At 37.0% G+C, this 19033-nt stretch overlaps 1 protein-coding gene and 1 pseudogene across 9 annotated transcripts in view; both read right to left on the bottom strand.

Moving 5' to 3' along the window:
• The window catches only part of GPHN (gephyrin), a 448543-nt gene that overhangs the window by 74133 nt on the left and 355377 nt on the right, over window positions 1–19033 (bottom strand). For all 8 annotated transcript variants that reach the window (XM_080942493.1, XM_080942494.1, XM_080942495.1 and 5 more), the window contains one exon: window positions 13161–13253. In XM_080942493.1, coding sequence (XP_080798619.1) covers window positions 13161–13253 — 93 coding nt within the window. The remainder of the gene's footprint in view (window positions 1–13160; window positions 13254–19033) is intronic.
• Window positions 9437–10700, bottom strand: LOC308437114 (putative ATP-dependent RNA helicase DDX5; annotated as a pseudogene). The gene has a single exon. The product of its transcript is annotated as a putative ATP-dependent RNA helicase DDX5 (transcript).

The raw sequence follows: 19033 nt of genomic DNA, 5'->3' as shown, positions 1-19033 counted from the left end.
TGTTGTTGTTTTCTTGTTTTTTAGAGCCAGTTTCTCTGTATAGTCCTGGCTGTCTTGACTGGTCTCTGCTCAGAGATCTGCCGGCCTCTCCCTCCTGAGTGCAGGGATTAGAGGTTTGTGCCACTCCTACCATCTGACTTTTGCCTCCTTTCTAGTTTATTTATTTATTTATTTTGGTGGATACTTTTTTTTTGAAAGCTGTTTATGCTTACTCTTCTTTTTAAACCTTTTTTTTTGACACATGGTCTTATGTAGCTCTGGCCAGTTTCTTACCTACTATGTGAACCAGGTAATGGTAATCCTCCTGCTTTAATCTTCCTGAGTGCCAGGGTGTGAACCACTACCTCCAGCCTGATTTTTCTTCTTTTTCTCTTAGTCTTTCAATTACTATCTTGATTTTCCAACCCATGCCCCTAAATATAAGTGTTCTTCCAACTGATATGGAGCTTTATTTTGCATGTTTATGAAGGAAATATAGAAATCTAGAACAAGCTAGAAATGTCTCTGCATTTATAAGAGGTAGCAGTGTTCATAAGGGTCACTGGTTGTTACTAGATAGCCTAAGACAAAAGTAGAGAAGAAAAAGGGACAATAAAAAATTTTGGGGAGAGTGGAGCTGAGTAGAAAAGGGTAGGAAGCCACTGCTCAAGGGTAAATGTGCGTGTGTATGCGTGTGTGTGTTCATTGTTTCTAAATTACAAAGATGAGGGTTTACAAAGTGAAACATTCAGCATGGTTGTAAAAACATGCCTTTGTCTCTTTTGGACAGTTGCTGCTTCCATTATAATGTATTCCTGCCACCCTCTTTGTGATTATCTGAACACATGCCTGTATCTTTTTATCGGCTATATATCTTAGAGAACTAGCAATAATTTGTATGTAGAATGCAATGTGCAGCTGCTAGGTAATGTCTTAGAAATTTTATACTGTGAGATATCATTTGGAGTTTTTCTTGGTGAAATAACTAAAAAAAGCAATCTTAAACAAGAGAATAAATAGGAAACTCAAATGTGATTTTACACAAGATATCTTGAATAAATTCTACAGCAGTAAAAAGGTTCTTTTATGGTTCATGTGGGCTAGCTAAATTTTTGGCAACAAAAGAGCTATGAGCAATAGTTTCTTTTTATGCAGCTGCTGGTACCTCATGTAAACATCACAGAGACGAGTTCTCTCTGAGAATAGTTCTGCCTCAGATAATTTATTTTCTCAGTCTCTCCTACTTTATGCCCAGGAATGTAAAAAAAAAAAACAAAAAACAAAACAAACCCACTTTCTCGTTGATAATATTTGACTTCCCATAGTTGTTTGACTCTACAAATAAGAATCTTTTGTCATTTTATAGTAATCATGGATGGCTATAAGGGGACCAAAACAAAATTTACCTTTTAGATTGAAACAACACAAAGAATTCATGAGGAGATCATAAAGATAAATAATTTTCTTTCTGAACAATATTCATTTTTCATAAACACTTCAGAAAAATAAACTTTGAAGAAAAGTGTTTGGGAGACAAGGTAACTCTGGCTTTGCACTAATGATCTTCTTGCAGTCCTGGAACCTATATCAATTAAACTCTGTTTAAAGTCCATATACATAGACCATTTTTGAGGATGCCTCTAAATAGGAGATGGCATAGGAACATGACAGATATGTGAGTGCATTTTATTAAAAGAAGAGAAAATACTATTTTAATGAACAGAGTTAAACAAAATGAAAGATAATTCATAATTTGCCATTTAAAAAGATTTGGCGGGTTGTAGCCACATGTGACTTCTTTAATACAAATTTTTTAATGTCAATCTCTCCTGACCTTTATTTTACAACCATGTTTTGATTTTATACATAGAATATAACTGATAAAGCTACATCTAGAGACATACAAATAAATTTTGCCGGATGGTCATTCAATTAATTTCCTTCCCCTACTGTGGAAGAAATCTGATTTGTCTCCATTTGCACAGATTTTAACAGTCATGATTCATGGTTCAGATTTGGATGGTCCTTTGAAAGGGCTATAACATCTTAGCACTTCCCTCATTACTAGTGAATTACACATAATTTCTCATTTATGTCCACCTTACATTTGTATAAAAGTCATTATTTTACCTTTTAGGAAATACAAATTTTAAATTAGGTTTTTCATTATTTAAATATTCCTGTAGGCTGTAGTTCTATATAACACTACTAATCTTGGTATATTTTACTCTTTTTTTAAATTAGATACTCTGTTTTTACATTTGAGATGTTATCCCTTTCCCCTCCTCCACTCCCATGCCCTCTCCCCCTCCTTTTGCCTTCACAAAGGTGCATTCCTTCCTAATTACCCTACCCACCCCATTGCCTTGGCATTCCACTACATTGGGAAAACATGCCCTCCCTGGACCAAAGGCATCTTCTCACATTGATGCCAGACATAGATATCTTCAGCTACATAAGCAATTAGTCTCTCAGGTTGTGCTCAGGGTGTTTTAGTCCATAGGAGTTTTGGAGGGTTTGGTTAGTGTATAATGTTGTTCTTCCCATAATGTTGCAACCCCTTTCAGCTCCTTCAGTCCTTTTTTTAGCTCATTCACTGGGGTCCCCATGTTCAGTCAGGTGGTTAGCTGCAAACAAGCTCAGCCATATCTGTATGACTCTGACAGAGTCACTGAGGAGGCATCTCTATCTGGTGCCTGCCAGTAAGTATTCTTGGCATCAGCAATAGTGCTTGGATTTGGTGACTGCATAAGTCATGGATCCCCAGGTGAGGCAGCCTCCGAATTATCTTTTCTTCAGTTCCTGTTCCTCTATTTGACCTTGCATTTCCTCCCGTGAGTGTTTTGTTCTCCCTTTTAAGAAGGATTGAGGCATCTCCATTTTGGCCTTCTTTCTTTGTGAGCTTCATAATGTCTGTGAATTGTTTCTTGGGCATACAGAGTTTTCTGGGGCTAGTGTCCACTTATCAGTGAGTGCATACCATGTGTGTTCTTTTGTGACTGGGTTAGCTCACTCAGGATAGTCTCTACTTCCATCCATTTGACTCTTTAAATATGAATTTTAGCTATCTAAATAACAGTGTAAAGATTGTTATAAGTATTTTAAAAATACTAATACTTTCAAAATTTCTGAGAATTCCTGGAATACTGATTTACTCTAACTGAATCTCAAAATACATGTCAGTAAAAGGCAAAAGATTTACATGATTTGAAGACTAAATGTGATGTTTTCATCAAACCCTTCCCCTCAGAGTTCAGGGAGCTATACTGAAGAGGATGCAGAAAAATTAAGAGCCTGAGGTAATCAAAGATTCCAGGGAAATAGTATCTTCTAGGTACCACAGTACTGATGTACATAGAAATACACAAGACTGCACAACTTACAGCTAGATGGGAACCCCACACAAGGGGTGAGTGTACACAGAGTCCCACTCTGAACCAAGAAGATATTTATAATTGATACCCATGGACAAAGGGAAAAATCAGTTTTCTCTGATGGAGCATCACTGGGTATAACAACCATACTACACAGCAGGTCTTATGCCCAGTGTAGTTGACCAACATATATAAGTCAGTGGCTTTTTTGTGGCCTTTTGTTTTATTTCCTTTGTTTGATATTTTGTGTCTTATTGGTTTTTGATAGTTTATTTCAATGTTTTTTTTTTTTTTTGGTGATTCTTTTAGAAAAAGAGAAGAAAAGAACATAAAGTTGGGTAGATGGAGAGGTGGGTAGGAGTTGGAGGAGAGAAAAACATAAACAAAATATATTATATGAAAAAATTAAATAAATAAGGAACTATATTTTAAATAGCCCTGAAAAGATGGGAAATATTTTTAGATTATTATTTGAGCTAATAACCAATAACACGAAAGTAATGTATTGACTTTTGAAAATTGCTATGAAAGTTGATTTTAAATATTCTCATCACAAGAAATAATTATATGACACAATACATAAACTAATTAGATCAATGGAATCATATCATAGTATATTCCTATTTTAAAAAATATTGTACACAAAAAAAAGAAAAAAAGAAAATAAGAGTTTTTAAGCAAGTTAGCTGAAATCTTATCCTGAGTTATCAGGTCAGATATTAGGCAGGCAACCACATTTTAGTATTTGTTTTAAGTTTTATCCAATTTTTGGGAACTCTGAGAGTGTGAACACTAAGGGTAGTAGCATCAAGAGTCCCAAAATTCTGATACCTGGTTTCTTCGTGCCTGCATTTAATCAACTCCTTTACTGATGTTTATGTTTAAACCAAGAAAACGGACTTTTACATTTAATCCGAGTGCTTGGAATCTGCTCATTTTTCCTGGAACCCATATATGTTTCCAACTAGAGAACATGTGGTGGACTTCCAGATCAAGGCTGTTTGCTTTCTGATATATGAGGACTAAAAGCATAAGCTACAGTAACAGTATTTCTTGTTTTATCCAGACAGAGAACTCAGGGACTTGTATATGTGAGGTAGTTTCTCTGAGCTACATTCATAGACAAGTAATGATTTTTTTTCCCATTTTACTTTTATTGGATACATTTTATTTAAATTTCAAATGTTATCCCCTCTCCTGGTATCCACTTCATAAACCTCCTATCCCATCACCCCTCCCCCTATATCCTCTCTCCCTACCCTTACATTCCCCTATACTGGGGCATCAAGCCTTGGCAGGAGCAAGGGCTTACTTCTCTTTCCATTGATGCCCAACAAGGTCATCCTCTGCTATGTATACTGCTGGAGCCATGGGTCCATCCATATGTACTCTTTGGATAGTAGTTTAGTCCCTAGAAACTCTGGTTGGTTGATATTGTTGCTCTTATGGGGTTGCAAATCCCTTCAGTTCCTTCAATCCTTTCCCTAATTCCTCCATTAGAGACCTCGCTCTCAGTTCAATGGTTGGCTAAGCATCCACCTCTGTATTTGTCATGATCTGGCAAAGCCTCTCACAGGACAGCTATATCAGGTTCCTGTCAGCATATATTTCTTGGAATCAGCAATATTCTTTGTGTTTGATGGCTGTATATGAGCTGGCTCTCCAAGTGGGGCAGTCTCTGGATGACCTGTGTTTAAGTCTCTGCTTCAAATATTGTCTCTGTATTTCTGACTGTGAATATTTTTGTTCTCCCATCTTAGAAGAACTGAAGCATCTGCATTTTGGTCTTCTTTCTTCCTGAGTGTCATGTAGTCTGAAAACTGTACCTTGGGTAATCCGAGCTTTTGGGCTAATATCCACTTATCAGTGAGTGCATACCATGTGTGTTCTTTTGTGACTGGGTTACCTCATTCAGGATGGTATTTTCAGGTTCTATCCATTTGCTTAAGAATTTCATGAACTCATTGTTTTTAGTAGATGAGTATTACTGCATTGTGTAAATGTACCACATTTTCTGTGTCCATTTCTCTGTTGAAGGACATCTGGTTTCTTTCCAGCTTCTGGCTATTATAAATAAGGCTGCTATGAACATAATGGAGCATGTGTCTTTGTTATGTGTTGGAGCGACTTTTGGGTATATGCCCAGGAGTGGAATAGCTGGGTCCTCAGGTAGTATTATGTCCAATTTTCTGAGGAACCTCTAGACTGATTTCCAGAAGTGGCTGTAATAGTTTGCAATCCCACCAACTATGGAGGAGTGTTCCTCCTTGATCATATCTTTGCCAGCATCTGCTGTCAACTGAGTTTTTGATCTTAGCCATTCTAACTGGTATGAGGTGGAATCTCAGGGTTGTTTTGATTTGTATTTTCCTGATGACTAAGGATATTGAATATTACTTTAGGTGCTTCTCTGTCATTCAATATTCCTCAGTTGAGTATTCTTTGTTTAGTTCTGTCCCCCATTTCTTAATAGGTTTATTTGATTCTCTGAAGTCTAACTTCTTGAGTTTTTTTGTATATATTGGCTGTTAGCCTTCTATGGGGTGGGAAAGATCTTTTTTCATTCTATTAGTTGCTATTTTGTTCTAATGACAGTGTCCTTTGCCTTATAGAAGTTTTGCAATTTTATGAGGTCCCTCTTGTCTATTCTATTTGAGAGCAAAAGCCATTGGTGTTCTGTTCAGGAAAATTTCCCCAGTGCCTATGTGTTCATAATTCTTCCACACTTTCTCTTCTATTAGTTTGAGTGTATCTGGCTTTATGTGGAAGGCCTTGATCCACTTGAACTTTAGCTTTGTACAGGACAATAAGAATGAATCAATCTGCATTCTCTTACATGCTGACTACATGAGTTGGACCAGCCTCCATTTGTTGAAAATGTTACCATTTCCCCCCACTGTATGGGTTTAGCTCCTTTGTAAAGATCAACTGACTATAGGTGTGTGGGTTCATTTCTGGGTCTTCAATTCTATGCCACTGATCTACTTTCCTGTCTCTATACCAATACCATACTTTTTTTTTTTTTTAAATCACTATTGCTCTCTAATACAGCTTGAAGTCAGGGAAGGTGATTCCCCTAAAAGTTATTTTAACTGTTGAGAATTGTTTTTGCTATCCGGGGCTTTTTGTTATTCTAATTGAATTTGCAATTTGCTCTTTCTAACTCTATAAAGAATTGAATTGGAATTTTAATGGGGATTGCATTGAATCTGTAGACTGTTTTTGGCCATATTTACTATATTAATCCTGCCAATCTATGAGCATGGAAGTTCTTTCCATCTTCTGAGATCTTCTTCAATTTCTTTCTTCAGAGACTTGAAGTTTTTATTATACACATTTTTCACTTGCTTGGTTGGAGTCACATCAAGGTATTTTATATTGTTTGTGACTATTGTGAAGGGTGTCATTTCCCTAATTTCATTCTCAGCCTATTTATCCTTTGAGTAAAGGAAGGCTAACAATTTGTTTGAGTTAATTTTGTATCAAGACATAAACAACTTTGATGAAGTTGTTTATCAGCTGTAAAATTTCTCTGGTGAAAGTTTTGGGGTCACTTAAGTATACTATCCTATCATCTGCAAATAGTGGTATTTTGACTTCTTCCTTTCTGATTTGTATCCCTTTGATTTCCTTTTGCTGTCTAATTGCTCTGGCCAGGACTTCCGGTACTATATTGAAAAGGTAGGGAGAAAGTGGGCATTTTGTCTAGTCCCTGGTTTTAGTGGGATTGCTTCAAGTTTCTCTCCATTTTAGTTTGGTGTTGGCTACTGGTTTGCTGTATCTTGCTTTTACAATGTTTAGGTATGGGCCTTGAATTCCTAATCTTTCCAAGACTTTTAACATGAAGGGGTATAGAATTCTGTCAAATGCTTTCTCAGCATTTAATGAGATGATCCTGTGTGTGTGTTTTTTTTTCTTCTTTGAGTTTATTCATATAGCTGGTTACATTGAGGGATTTCAATATATTGAACTGTCCCTGCATCCTTGCGGTGAAGCCTAATTGATCATGATGAATGATTGTTTTGTTTTCTTCTTGGATTCAGATTGGGAGAATTGTATTGAGTAGTTTTGCTTCTATATTCATAAGGGAAATTGGTATAAAGTTTTCTTTCTTTGCTGGGTCTTTGTGTGGTTTAGTTATAAGCATAACTATGGCTTCATAGAAGGAACTGGGTAGTGCACCTTCTGTTTTTATTTTGTGGAATAGTTAGGAGAGTATTGGTATTAGCTCTTCTATGAAGGTCTGATAAAATGTGTACTAAACCCATCTGGTCCTGGGCTATTTTTGGTTTGGAGACTTTTAATGACTGCTTCTATTTCTATAGGGGTTATGGGAATGTTTATATGGTTTATCTGATTCTGATTTAATTTTGGTACCTGGTATCTGTCTAGAAAACTTCAGATTTTCCAGTTCTGGTGAGTATAGGCTTTTGTAGTAGTATCTGATGATTTTTTGAATTTCCTCAGTTTCTGTTGTTAGGCCTCCCTTTTCATTTCTCTCTCTCTTTTTTTTTTTTTTAAATTGAATACTGTCTTTGTGGCCTCTAATTAGTCTGGTTTATCTAGTCGATTTTCTGAAAGAACCAGTTCCTGGTTTTGTTGATTCTTTGTATAGTTCTTTTTGTTTCTACTTGGTTGATTTCATCCCTGAGTTTGATTATTTTCTGCTGTCTACTCCTCTTGGGTATATTTGCTTCTTTTTGTTCTAGAACTTTTAGGTGTGGTATCAAGCTGCTAGTGTATGCTCTCTCCAGGTTCTATTTGGAGGCAATAAGAACTATGAGCTTTCCTTTTAGCACTGCTTTCATTGTGTTCCATAAGTTTGGCTATGTTGTGCCTTCATTTACATTAAATTCTAAAAACTCTAAGTTCTCTCTTTATTTCTTCCTTCACCAAGTTATCATATAGTAAAGAATTGTTCAGCTTCCATGTGTTTGTGGGCTTTCTGTCATTTTTGCTGTTATTGAAAACCAGTCTTAGTCCATGGTGATCAGATAGGATGCATGAGATTACTTTAATCTTCTTGTATCTGTTGAGGCCTGTTAATACAGTCAATTTTGGAAGAGTTACCATGAGTTACTGAGAAAAAGGTGTGTTCTTTTGTTTTAAGATGATATGTACTATAGATATTTTTTAGATCCATTTGGTTCAAAACTTCTGTTAGTTTTGCTGTGTCTCTGTTTATTTTGTTTCCATGATGTATCCGTTGATGAAAGTGGAGTGTTGAAGTCTCCCACTATTATTGTGTGAAGTAAAATGTGTTCTTTGAGTTTTAGTAAGGTTCCTTTTATGAATATAGGTGCACTTGTATTTGGAGTATAGATATTCAGAACTGAGATTTCATTTTGGTGACTTTTCCTTTGATGAGTACGAAGTGTCCTTCCTTATCTTTTTTTTTTGATAACTTTTGGTTGAAAGTTGATTTTATTCGATGTTAGGATGGCTACTCCAGCTTGTTTCTTGGGACCATTTGCTTGGAAAACTGTTTTCTAGCCTTTTACTCTGAGGTAGTGTCTGACTTTGTCACTGAGGTCTGTTTCCTATATGTAGCAAAATGTTGGGTCCTGTTTATGTATTCAGTCTGTTAGTCTTTCTTTGTCTTTTTATTGTGGAATTGAGTCCATTAATGTTGAGAGACATTAGGGGCCAATGATTGTTGTTTTTTTTTTTTGGTATTTTTGTTGTTAAAGGTCGAATTATGTTTTTGTGGCTGTCTTCTTTGGTGTTTGTTGAAAGAATGCTTCTTTCTTTCTTTCTTTCTTTCTTTCTTTCTTTCTTTCTTTCAGTCTTAAAATATCTTTTATTGGAAGGCCATGCATTGCCTTCATTTATTTTATTTGAAATCACTGTACAGTTACTTTTGTGAAAACACTGCCTGCATTTTCTAGTACAGAAAAACCTAAAAATTGTTTCATGGATGTAGAGAAATATCCAACTTAAATAGCGAAAAAGTGCATCATAATTACTGCTGCACTGCAGTCATTTCTGAATTTCCCATGTTTCTTAAATAAATATCTTGTCTGATAACACACAATATAAAGAGGAATTATGAAAAACAGACATTTACATATACTTCTAAAGTCTTAGTGAAAATACCCTGTTGGCACTGGATAGCAAATCTTAGGCACAGCAGCTGCGGTAGCAGGATATGCATATGCCTGTTGGTTCATACCATTGTGCATATTTGCTACATTACTTCCATATTGCTGAGTGCTAGCATAACTGTTCTGGTAAGTCCCTGTTGGATTACCAGTCCTAAAACTGGTCTGTATACCAGCAGATACAAAATTACTTCCAAAACTCCTATTGGTGTAATTTGCAGTACTGTAAACACCATTCTGAGTTTTAGCCCCAAAAATCTCTCTTAAGCAGGCTAGAGTAGCCTCTGTCATAGTTTCCCCTGTCTCTAAAGGTATTAAATCCATCCCTTTTGCCTGCAGAGTATCTGTCACGACGATCATCCTTCATGCCTCCTCTATCCCTGGAAGGACTTGCACCTCTGTCTTCCACCAACTGAAGCAACTTGGGATTAATTGCTTGATTAGCTTCCCAAAGCACAGAGATAAGGTCACTCACTTGCTTTATGTTATTAGGTGTAAAGAAAGTGTATGCTGTGCCTGTTTTGGTTCTGCGAGCACTTCTTCCAATTCGATAAATGTAATCCTCTGAGGAGTTAGGGTAGTCATAATTGATGACAAATTTCACATCTTCCACATCTAGCCCTCTGGAGGCTACATTGGTAGCAATCAGAATAGGAGCTTTTCCATGTTTGAATTCATTTAGAACCCAGTCATGTTCCTGTTGACTCTTGTTACCATGGATGCCCATGGCAGGCCACCCATCTCTCCTCATTTTTCTGGTAAGTTCACCACATCTTCTTTTGGTTTCAACAAAAGTAATGGTTTTATTCTCCTTCTCACTCATGATCTCTTCCATCAGATGAATAAGTTTTTCATCCTTTTCGACATTATGACACACATCCACAGTCTGAAGAATGTTATGGTTTGCACCTAGTTCTAGCGCACCAGTGTTGATATGAACATAGTCTTTCAGGAAATCCTCGTTGAGCTGTCTTACTTCTTTTGGCCAAGTTGCACTCCACATTAGTGTTTGCCTATCAGGTCTTATTTGATCCACAATTTTCCTTATTTGGGGTTCAAACCCCATTTCAAGCATCTCATCAGCTTCATCAAAGACAAGGTAAGTTGTTCTTCTCAGATTGGTTTTCCTGCACTCTAAAAAGTCAATCAGTCTTCCAGGTGTTGGAATACAGATTTACACACCTCTTTCCAAATCACGAATCTGTGGTCCTTTGGGAGCACCACCATAGATGCAAGTAGACCTCATTCATTTCCATCGGTCCTTGGGTGTACAGCTCCGGCCCTCGTTACCACCGTCCCTCCGCTGGTGACACCCCTGAAAAGGCTTCGCCGTCACAGAGGCCTCCTCTCAGCAACTCGTCACAACTGGATTCTCTTTCACTGGGTTCCTCCCACACACTGCAACCATTGATGCCATGTCGAGTTATTCTAGTGACCAAGACCACGGCCAGGATCGAGGGTTTGCTGCACTGGGAGTAGAACTGGACCCCTCTCTGGAAAGAAGTTTGGAAATCCTGGGGAGAAACTAGTTAAAAAGAAGTGGAATCTTGATGAGCTGCCCAAATTTGAGAAGAATTTTTATCAGGAACACCCTGATTTGACAAGGCGCACGGCACAAGAAGTAGATACATACAGAAGAAGCAAGGAAATTACAGTTAGAGGTCACAACTGTCCAAAACCAGTTCTGAATTTTTACGAAGCAAACTTTCCTGTGAATGTCATGGATGTGATTGCAAGGCAGAGCTTCACTGAACCCACTGCTATTCAAGCTCAGGGCCGGCCAGTTGCTCTCAGTGGACTGGATATGGTTGGAGTAGCTCAGACTGGATCTGGGAAAACATTATCTTATTTGCTGCCTGCCATTGTACACATAACCCACCAGCCATTCCTAGAGAGGGGCAATGGACCTATTTGCTTGGTGCTGGCACCAGCTGGAGAACTGGCACAGCAGGTGCAGAAAGTCGCTGCTGAATATTGTAGAGCTTGTCACTTGAAGTCTAGAATGCTACTTTCCTGCTATTATTAGGGTGTAGTTTTCCTCCCTGTATTGGAGTTTTCCATTTATTATCCTTTACAGTGCTGGATTTGTGAACAGACATTGTATAAATTTGGTTTTGTCATAAAATATCTTTGTTTCTCTATCTATGCTAATTGAGAGTTTTGCTGGCTATAGCAGCCTGAGCTGGTAATTGTGTTCTTTTACTATATGTATGACATCTGCCCAGGACTTTTTATCTTTCATAGTTTCTGTTGAAAATTCTGGTGTGATTCTGATAGGTGTGCCTTTGTATATTACTTCAACTTTTCACCTTACTGCTTTTAAATTCTTTCTTCTGTGCATTTGGTATTTTGACTATTATGTGACATGAAGAATTTCTTTTCTGATCCAATCTATTTGAAGTTCTGTAGGCTTCTTGATTATTTGTGGGCATATCTTTCTTTAGGTTAGAAACGGTTTCTTCTATAATTTTGTTGAAGATATTTACTGGCCCTTTAATTTGGAACTCTGCTCTCTTCTATACCTATTATCCTAAGGTTTGATCTTCTCATTGTGTCCTGGATATGGGTTAGGAGATTTTTGCATTTTGTATTTTCTTTGCCTGTTGTGTCAATGTTTTCTATGGTATCTTCTTCCCCTGAGATTCCTTCTTCCATCTCTGTGTTCTGTTGGTGATGCTTTGTATCTATGACTCCTGATCTCTTTCCTAGGTTTTCTATCTCCAGGGTTATCTCCGTTTGTGATTTCTTTATTGTTTCTATTTCCATTTTTAGATCTTCGATGGTTTTGTTCAATTTCTTCACCTGTTTGTTCGTATTTTCCTATAATTCTCTAAAGGATTTTTGTGTTTCCTCTTTAAGGGCTTCTACCTGTTTATCTTTGTTGTCTTGTATTTCTTTAAGGGAGTTATTTACGACCTTCTTATAGTCCTCTGACATTATGAGTTGTGATTTTAAATCAGAATCTTACTTTTCCAGTGTGTTGGAATATCCAGGACTTGCTGTGATGGGGGAACTGGGTTCTGATGATGCCAGGTGGCCTTGGTTTCTTTTGCTTAGGTTCTTGAACTTGCCTCTCACCATTTGCTTACTTATGGTGTTAGTTGGTCTTGCTGATTCTGACAGTGGATTGACCCTCTTGTAAGATTGGGTGTGAGCACTACTGGGGGACCAGCTCTCTCCCAGTGGGGTCTGGACACAGAGAGCTGTGACACAGGGTCAGCTCTGTGTGCCAGCAGAAACCTGACGGATCCTGTCCCAGACTGCTACTTGGTTCCTATGTCCTGACGTCTCCATGTGGGTTCCTCATGGACCAGGAATTTTAGCAGAAGTGGTGGAAAAATTCTGTGCACTCAGATGTGTCAGCACTCTTATGAGGCCAGCTGTCTCCCAGTGGAGTCTGGGTAGAGAGGGTTCTGGCACCTGGTCAGCTCTAGGAACAGGTGGAAACTGTGTGATGCTTTTTAAAATTTAACCTCTATGTATATCTTTATAATAAAGAATCTTCATAGGCCTATATAATACTTTTCCTGCAGAATATTTACCAAGATTGTGTCAAAAATACATAGGTACTCATTAGCAGGTTTATCAGTGAGCAAAGTAATTTTGACAATTAATTGGGAATGGATTTAACAGTAATCAGAAGTGTGGATAGATAAAAAAAATAAAGTATGAGTCTGATGACTCTTTAAAAAACCAACATATTTACCTCGAACAGCATAGCCATCTTTTACTGATGCTGGGAATGGGGGTAGGTTGTCTTTTGCATATACATCTTGAGCAAGGACTCGCCCCATTCCATCTGAAAGAAAAGAAAAAAATATAAATAATAGAGGCAATGGGTAAGCAATCATTCATAAATAAGATAGGCACAGTGCCTGTGTCATATCTTGTAAATGGGGTCAGGTAGACTTGATTTCTATCCCAAGGAATAGCAGACAGAAAAAAGATGCATCCTGGTTTCTAGATCATATATGGTCAATTTTTTATAATGCTTACAGAAATTATCTAAATATAAATTGCTATATAGTAAGAAAAAAATCTTAGAAGATGTTATGAATCTGAATTCAAGTATTATATTCTTCAGAAGAAAAACCAAAGTTAAATATTTTCATATTCATAAACCCAGAAAATTTCCTCCTATTATTGTATCTTAAGATTTTATATTCATGGTATGAGGCATTTGTACACTTTATAACATCTCATTTTTTCCATCGGTGTTTGACTTTAGCCACTGAGGGTCCACTGCTTTTTTGTACTGCATTACACAGAGATACTGCATCTTACTTTTTAGAACACTGAGTCTTGAATTGGAAGGGAGAACTTGGTATATTTTAGCTTCATATATTTTCAGGAGGTTGAATCTCTACTAGACCTATACTTTCCAAGGCAAGGAAATGTAGTGAGACCATAGGTCTGATTCCTATTCACACATTTTTTTCTTCTCTTTTCTTTTTAGTGTCTTCCTATGTAGTCCAGGGTAGACCTATACTCAATCTCCCCTATTTCTAGTATGAATTGTAGAATTATAGGTATAAGCCACCAAACCTTGCTATCATATCAATTCCTAAATGAACCAGAATGTATAAGGTAGTCATTAATATTGAGCCACGATCACAGTTAACCTCTAGAGTGGTTCCTTAAATATAACTCATTTATCTTGTGGTGGTAGGTCAAAATACAAGCTCGACACCTACTTATATTCTAAGAGAATGTGTTTCTTGAATCTTAAATATTAATTATTCACATCTAGCTGGGTTGTGGTGAGATATGACTTTAATCCTAGCACTCAGGAGGAAGAATTTGATGGATCTTTGTGAGTTCAAAGCCAGCCAGGTATACAGCCTGAGTTCCAGGAAAGCCAGGACTACACAGTGAAACCCTTTCTTAAAAACCAAAACCCAGCTAAATGCGGAATCCTGTTTATGTTTCCAGCCTGTTAGCTTATGTCTTTTCATAGGTGAATTGAGTCTATGAATACTGAGATATATTAAAGACAGATGATTGTTAGTTCCTTTTATGTTTGTTGTTGTAGTTGGAATTATATGCATGTGATTCTCTCCTTTTGGCTTTGTTGTGAGATGATGAATAGCTTGTTTTTTCTATGGTGTAGGTACCCTCCTTGTATTGGAGTTTTCTTTCTAGAATCTTCTGTAGGGCTGGATTGGTAGATAGGTATTGTTTGAGTTTGGTTCTGTCCTGGAATGTTTTGGTTTCTCCATCTATACAGAACTAAACAGAGAATTCACAACAAAGGAATCTTGAATGGCTGAGAAACACTTCTTTGTGATGAGGGAAATACAAATAAAAACAACCCTGAAATTCTACCTTACATCAGTCAGAATGACAAAGATCTAAAACTCAGATGACAGAACATGTTGAAAAGGATGTGGAGAAAGAAGAAAACTACTTAATTTCTGGTGGGATTGCAAACTAGTATATTCACTCTGTAAATCAATCTGAAAATTTCAGGAAAACTGGAAATAGATACCTGAAGACCCAGCTATAACACTCCTGAGCATATACCCAAAGGACGCCCTACCATGACATAGGGGCACATGCTTGACTATGTTCATAGTGGTCTTATTTGTGATAGCCAAAAGCGGGAGACAACCCAGATGTCCCACAATGGAAGGATGAATACACAATGGAATACTACTCAGTATTGAGTATTTTTGCATCGATGTTCATGAGGGAAACAAATCAGTAGCCTTTCTATACTCAAAGAATAATCATGCTGAGAAAGAAATTAAGAAAATGACACCCTTCACAATAGTGACAAACAATAGGAAATACGTTGGTGTGCTCCTAACTAAACAGGTGAAAAAATCTGTATGATAAGAACTTCAAATCTCTGCAGAAGAAGACCTCAGAAGGTGGAAAGATCTCCCATGCTCATTGGAAGGATCAACATTGTAAAAATGGCCATCTTGCCTAAAACAATCTACAGATTCAATAAAATCCCCATCAAATTCCAACTCAATTCTTCATAGACTTAGAAAGAACAATTTGCAAATTCATTTGGAGTAACAAAAAACCTAGGATAGCAAAAACTATCCTCAACAATAAAAGAACTTCTGGGGGAATCACCATCCCTAACCTCAAGCTATATTACAGATCAATTCTGATAAAAACTACATGGTATTGGTGCAGAGATAGGCAGGGAGATCAATAAAAAAAGAATTGAAGATCCAGAAATGAACCAAAACACCTATAGTCACTTGATCTTTGACAAAAGAGCTAAAAACATGCAATGGAAAAAGGATGGACAGCCTCTTCAACAAATGGCATTGGTTCAACTGGCAGTCAGCATGCAAAAGAATGAAAATTGATCCATTCTTATTTCCTTGTACAAAGCTCAAGTGCAAGTGGATCAAAGATCTCCACATAAAACCAGGTACACTGGAACTATTAGAAGAGAAAGTGGGGAAACTTTAGAACACATAGGCACAGGGGAAAATTTCCTAAATTGAATACCAATGGCTTATGCTCTAAGATCAAGAATTGACAAATAGAACCTCATGAAATTGTAAAGTTTCTGTAAGGTTAAGGATATTGTCAAGAAGACAAAATAGCAGTCAACAGATTGGGAAAGGATCTTTACCAATCCTACATCTGACAGAGGGCTAGTATCCAATATACACAAAGAACTCAAGAAGTTAGACTCCAGAGAATCAAATAATCCTATTTAAAAATGGGTTACAAACAGAGCTAAACAAAGAATTCTCAACTGAGGAATACTGAATGGCCAAGAAGCATCTAAATAAATGTTCAACATCCCTAATTATCAGGGAAATGCAACTAAAAACAACCCTGAGATTCCACCTCACACCAGTCAGATTGGCGAAGATCAAAAAGTCAGTTGACAACAGATGCTGGCAAGGATGTGGAGAAAGAGAAACATTCCTCCACTGTTGGTAGATTGCAAGCTATTACAACCAGTCTGGAAATCAGTCTGGTGGTTCCTCTGAAAATTGGACATAGTACTACCTGAAGACCCAGCTATTCCACTCTTGGGCATATACCCAAAAGTTGCTCCTACAACTAACAAGGACACATGCTCCATCATGTTCATAGCAGCCTTATCTATAATATCCAGAAGCTGGAAAGAAACCAGATGTCCTTCAATAGAGGAATGGGTACAGAAAATGTGGTACATTTACATAATGGAGTACTACTCAGTTATTAGAAACAATGACTTCATGAAATTCCTAGGCAAATGGATGGGACTAGAAGCTATCATCCTGAGTGAGGTAACCCAGTCACAAGAGAACTCACATGGTATGCACTCACTGATAAGCAGATATTAGCCTCCAAAAGCTCTGAATACCCAAGAAACAATTCACAGACCTTATGAAGCTCAAATAGAAGGAAGGCCAGAATGTGGGTGCTTGAGTCCTTAGAAGGGAGAACAAAATACCCACAGGAGGAAATATAGGGAAAAATATAGGTACAAAGACTGCAGAAAAAGACCATCCAGAGACTGTTTCACCTGGGGATACATTCCATATGCTGAGGTGGAGAGGGTGATTGGGAGAGAGAGTACCATCATGGAAGCAAGTGGAGGAGGCAGGGGTATGGGAAGGGGGGTAAAGGGGATAACATTTGAAATGTAAATACAGAGAATATCTTTGGGTTGTTAATTCCACTTCCCTATGACAGACTGCCCAGTCAGGTACTCAAGAGGTGACTTCATCTGAACCTTCCCACTTTAATTAGTAAAATAAAGGAAAACCTGGGACTGGGCAGGGAGAGGGAGGTGGCTAGAGAAGAGCTAAGGGGAGGGGTTAGAGGAGGAGGGGCAAGAAAAACTTCAACATGGAAGTCCACAAAGACCAGCTAGATCCAGGTGGGCTTAACTGGAGTTAAACAGCTGTGAACATTAAGGATTTTATATCTCATATTTAAATTAGATTTAGGTCTAATATCTCATATAGGAGAGAAGTTTGTATTTTTGTCTATTTGATGTAATCTTGTGCATTGATTGAGAATTGAACACATAAACCTGTATGAAAAGCTATCGAGCTGTATATTTGTGTTTATGTGGGATTTTGTGATAGAGAAATACCCCAGGACAGAGGCGGAAAACACGCGGTAAAAAACTGCCAGGGAAGGGAGTTGTGTGAATGGAGTGAGAGCCAAGTGGTGGCTTGGACTGGGCCACAGAGGTAGGTGTGCGTGGCTCCATACTAAATCTGGGCCTGAGAAATAAGACATCTTGGGCCGATAAAGAGGTAAGTTATTTTTTATTTTTAATATTTCCAAATGTCCAATAAGATAATAAAAAAAGAATTTGTACCTTATATAAGTTCTAGGCACTGACAAGATAACAAAAATCACTTACTGATGGCAATTGAACTACTAACCTACATAAAGTCATAGAAAATAAATATACAAACTATGAAAAAAGGCCAATAATGCTTAGGAATGAATTGACAAAAGGCAAGGTTACAAAAGAGGCAACAAAGAAGAGTAACTCTTCTGACCTCTGCTCTAGATTATGAGGCATTTCTATTTTTAGTCATCTTTCTTTACATATGACATTACATAGTACCAGTCTTAACAGATGTTTACTCCATTTTGTTGAAGAAAATGAATTAAACCTTTATGTATGTTCTAATCATCAACTAAAATGTCTAGGTCTAATTATAATGGTCTTGGATATTGAAAATGACTGTGTTGGATCCAATTTGAAGGCTGAATGTTAACCTGGTTATTATTTTATATCATACTTTTCAAAAGGTATCCACTCATGCAGAGTTTATTAATTGTGATTGATCTGCTCTGATGAAGAGGAGAAAGCATATGAGGAAAGGCAGTTTTCTCCTGGTAGAAAATAAGTTATTTTTAAATATTTTTCTTTAAATTTCTATGTGAACATGACTTGGAACACAGAATTTGATTTTTCTAAGAAACCAATGTTAAGGAAAAGGCAATTGAAATTACAGGAAATCAGGACTGGTTAGTTAATTTTTGTTGTAAATGTATGAAAATTTTAACCATCTACAGTTACATTGTTATTTTCTAAATATATCTTGGTTTGCATTACTATCAATAATAATTAATTGAATATTCTGTATTTAACAGTGAATACTTCCATTAATACTGACTTTTGAAATAATTTCTGACTTTTAGTGAATTTCCTAACTTTTATTTTATTTAGCAGAGAGTAAAATGAAAAGAACAGAAAATATTACATCTAAAAGAATGTGAGTCAAAGATGTGGTAAGTGGGAGCTGTTCAAACCTATTTTTGTCTAAGCAAGGCCAAGACAAATGAGTTAGAACATGACACCTGGTATTTCACTAATTTCAGGTCTTTAACATCATTTGTTATGCCAGCTACCATTATTAAAATATTTTAATGTTGGACCAGGCAAACTATTATGTAACAAAAAGAATTAAGTCTTGATACCTTACTTCTATTCCTTTTCTGCTTTTAAGTCTGAGTTTCCTTGTAGAAAAATTAGGGTGTTGTATAACTATTCTCTAATGTTTGCTGCAGTTTAAACACACTAGTTTTAAGATTCTATAAATAAAACTCTTATTCAGACATTTATTTCTTTGTGTGTGTGTGTGTGTG

This window comes from Micromys minutus, assembly GCF_963924665.1.
Source record: "Micromys minutus genome assembly, chromosome: 1".
Classification (NCBI taxonomy): domain Eukaryota; kingdom Metazoa; phylum Chordata; class Mammalia; order Rodentia; family Muridae; genus Micromys; species Micromys minutus.
Note: the sequence above shows the minus strand (reverse complement) of the source record. Positions and strands in the feature narration are given on the sequence as shown.